Below are 3,948 nucleotides of genomic sequence, written 5' to 3'. Positions count from 1 at the left end.
TTCACAAATAAAGGTATTTTACTGCAAATAAAGGCATTGCTGAGACTGCACCTGGAGTATTATGTGCAACTTTGGTCACTCTATGCAAGAAAGGATACATTTGTTATAGTGAGAGTGCAGTGGAGGTTTACTGAGTTGATACCAAGTTGCTGGACTGCTGCATGAGGAGAGATTGTTGTGACTGATCCTGTATTCACTCTAACAAGGCTGCTTAGTTTCGATGGAAGGAAGATGTTTTCCCTGTGTGGGGAGTCTAGTACCAGGAGATGCATTCGCAGGATATGGGAAAAATCATTAAGGATTGAGATGAGGAAATGTTTCTTCGCTCAAAGGGTAGTGAACGTGTAGAATTCTCTATCCCAGAAGGCTCAGGAGGCCAAATCACTGAATATATTCAAAAAAGAGATGGATTTTTGTTTTAGATTTTGAACTTTTTTTAGACTTGACCCACAACCAGATTGAATGTTGGAGCAGACTTGAAAAGCCGGCTCACGCACCTACTTTTTATATTTCTATGTTTAACCAGACAGACTTTCAGTTATATCCCTGTGGGGATTACACTATTGGGCAGTGACTTGTGTCACTGTCTCTCTGAATTGGCTTGCTAACACCAAAAGGATGTTTCCCGGATTTTTAATCACATAAGCTCCACTGTTATTCAAGTAACTATTTAGTCAGTTTCCAATGTTTATGTGCTAAAAAAATATAAATATTGAAAAAAAAAATTAAAATACTTTTACTTTATTTCATTTGATTAAAGTTTCCTGTTAAATTGCAAATAGTAATGACCTGGAGATCCATTTTTAATGCTTTTAGACTGTTGACAACTCGACTGTAACTCCAATTTCCCAATTTGTTTGCTGAACAAGTTGATCTGGACACATATGCTGGATATCTCTGCCTAGCCTTTCTTCACATTAATCAGTTACTCATCAATGGATTCAGTTACGATCGCATAATATGCATTTGGAGTATGAAAACTCAACAGTCAGTCACCTTCCAAAGACGTGTGCCATTGTTTCTTTGTTGAGAGACTGTGTGAAGCGTATATGGGTTTACACTGAGGTTGTATAAATATAAAGAGCAGGTGAGACATTTCTGATCACAGCAGCGTGACCATTTCAATTTGTTTGGTTACATTTAAATTTTAAAGCAATATCTGACGATGGTACAGTGCACAATTTGTACCTTGAGTGAATGGACTTATACCATTTCAATTTCTGTGTTTGTACCCTCTCTCACTCCAAACCCTCCAATTTAGAATAAAGAAACTTATCCAAAATATTTTGCTGTAACACCTTTTTGTTGCCTCATGTCCTTTTCTCCAGAGATGGAAAAGCCTGAAATTGATGTGGTTAATGCACATCTCCTCACTTTATACAGCAACATGGAAACAAAAGAAAAAGTTAATTTTTATGACTCTTGGGCTCAGGACTACGAGCAGGTAAACTGTTTCATTTTATTGTTCATACAACTGACCCCGGTGGAAGAATTTCCCCACTACAGTAGCGCCTCGACATAAAATTTTGCTTTAACGTACGTACGAAATTCAAGGTACGAACGAAGGTACGAACGCAAAAAGCCTGTGTGTGACCACGTGGTTTCATTGTTCTGCTTTGCCACGCGCTTGTTGAACGCAAAAGCTCTCGGGCCCCGCGTGATCTCATTCAGTTCGTCTTTGGCGCGTGCGCTGTGAACAGCATTCGTTGCTATGTCCAAGCATTCTTACGCTATCCGAACAATGGGAAAAATTGATTCAGTTTGCGAACTTTTTGGTTCGTGAACCGGGTCCCGGAACGGATTAAGTTCGTTAGTCGAGGCGCTACTGTATCTGTGCACTGAGACTGACATTGTTACAATAAATAGATAGATACATGGAACAATACAGGACAGGAACAGGCCCTTTGACCAGCTGTCTGCGTTGACCATGATGCCATTCCAAATGAATCCTATCTGCCTGCATATAGTACTTCTGCCTCTATTCCCTGCCTGTTCATGGGTCTGTCTAAATCCTTCATGAACATTGCTAACATATCTGCCTCTACTACTTCCCCTTGGAATGCACATTCCAAGCATCTACCAAATTCTGGTTAACAAAACCTTCCTCGCACATCTCCTTTCAGTTTTACCCCCCTCACCTTAAACTTATGCCCTTACTACTTGACATTTGTATCCTGGAAAAAAGACTCCAACTATCCAATCTGTCCACGCCTCTGATAATTTTGTATACATCTCTCAAGCTGCCATTGAAATAACTCAACAATGGCCAGTATTCCCCACCAAGTCACCCATTATTCGCGCGTGAAGAGTCTTTGACACTGATCCAGCTTCCTTAGAGCAGGCTTTCAGAGTAAGCAGAACTTCTGACACTCCTGTTTTTTTTAGTAAGTTTGGCACTCCTGTTTACTTATTTATTTTTTTCTTTATTTTATTACCCCACACTACTGCCTAACTGTGGGAGTGCTTATATTTTCCCCAGCACCCATGTTGTGTGTGTGCAGGTGTGAGACACAGTGAAACATTCCTTTTTTTTATACATTCCTGTTTATCTGTTTTAACCTCTGACACTCCTGTTTATTTATTTTTTCTCTTTATTTCTTTTTTGGTCCTGTTTATTTTTTTCCCTCTTAACCCCCGCACTACCGCCTAACTGTGAGACACAGTGAAATGCTCCTATTTATTTTACGCCTACAATACCGCCTAACTGCAATAATGTTTATATTTTCCCCAGCAAGCCCCAGTCCCTCCCACCTTCCGACCACTCTAAGGCAGCCCGCCCCTACACCCCTTCCGGCTCTCGGTCCACCCCATGCCCCTTCCGGCTCTCGGTCCACCCCATGCCCCTTCCAGTTCTCGGTCCACCCTGACACATTTCGACCACCTCTAGGACAGCCCACCCCGGTACCTGCCAAGGGTGATACGCTCCTGTTTATTTTTTTTTGTCAGATTAACAATGTTTTTACTCATTCTCAGCATGTGGGAACCACAGGCTGAGCTAACATTGCCCATCTCTAATTATTCTGTGGAAGTTTGTAGTAAGCTGTGATCCATTTGGTGTAGGTGCAAGCATGTCATTTCATGTTCAAAGACCATCAAGCCGTTGATTTTAAAAATGTGAATAGCGAATCAAGAGGCAACTGCATGCTTGTGGATCTGGTGTCACATATAGACCAAGCTAAGTAAGAAGAGCAGTTTCCTTCCCTAAGGAACACGCTCCTGTTTTTTTTTTTTGGCCAGTGACAAGCAGTGCCCTTCACATCAAAGGGCAATGCTACAATCTCCTGTTTATTTTTCTTTAGGCAAACACCCGAGTGGCCAGTGACAAGCAGTGCCCTTCACATCAAAGGGCAATGCTACAATCTCCTGTTTATTTTTTTTTAATTTAACCCCCACACTACCACCTAAGTGCGGTAGTGTTACGCTCCTGTTTTTTTTTTCTTTTTTTAATTCACACCCACACTACCACCTAAGTGCGGTAGTGCTTATTTTTTCCCCCAGCACCCATGGTGTGTGTGTGCAGGTGTGAGACACAGTGAAAGACACAACGTGCACGAATCTTTATTCAAATTCCATCACCAGGAAGATAGGAAAACACCCGGGTGGCCATTGACAAACACTGCCCTTCACATCAAAGGGCAGTGCTGTGTGATCAAAACAGTGAAGGGGAGGGTAGGGACTAAATCAAAATAGAGTTGGAGGGAGAAATGATGCACTCCACTCCCTGCGGCGCCCACCTCTCCCTGAACAACTCCAGGGTGTTGGTGGACACCGCGTGCTCCTTCTCCAAGGACACCCGGGCTCTAACGTAACCGTGGAAGAGGGGCAGGCACGCTCCTGTTTATTTATTTATTTTTTGTTTTTATTACTTTTTAAATTAACCCTCATACTACCACCTAAGTGCGGTAGTGCTTATTTTATCCCCAGCACCCATGGTGTTGTGTGTGCAGG

The 3,948-nt window shown here is 42.2% G+C and overlaps 1 protein-coding gene across 1 annotated transcript in view; it reads left to right on the top strand.

Annotated features, from left to right (window-relative positions):
- The first annotated feature begins 929 nt into the window (after nucleotides 1-929).
- LOC122563319 (methyltransferase-like protein 27) overlaps nucleotides 930-3,948 on the top strand; it is a 29,105-nt gene continuing 26,086 nt past the window's right edge. Inside the window, exons 1-2 of the mRNA XM_043717042.1 lie at nucleotides 930-1,087; nucleotides 1,329-1,444. Coding sequence (XP_043572977.1) covers nucleotides 1,331-1,444 — 114 coding nt within the window. The 5' untranslated portion in view covers nucleotides 930-1,087; nucleotides 1,329-1,330. The remainder of the gene's footprint in view (nucleotides 1,088-1,328; nucleotides 1,445-3,948) is intronic.

Source organism: Chiloscyllium plagiosum, chromosome 26, assembly GCF_004010195.1.
Source record: "Chiloscyllium plagiosum isolate BGI_BamShark_2017 chromosome 26, ASM401019v2, whole genome shotgun sequence".
Classification (NCBI taxonomy): Eukaryota; Metazoa; Chordata; class Chondrichthyes; order Orectolobiformes; family Hemiscylliidae; genus Chiloscyllium; species Chiloscyllium plagiosum.
The sequence above is the reverse complement of the archived record's forward strand: the minus strand, read 5'-3'. Positions and strand labels throughout refer to the sequence as shown.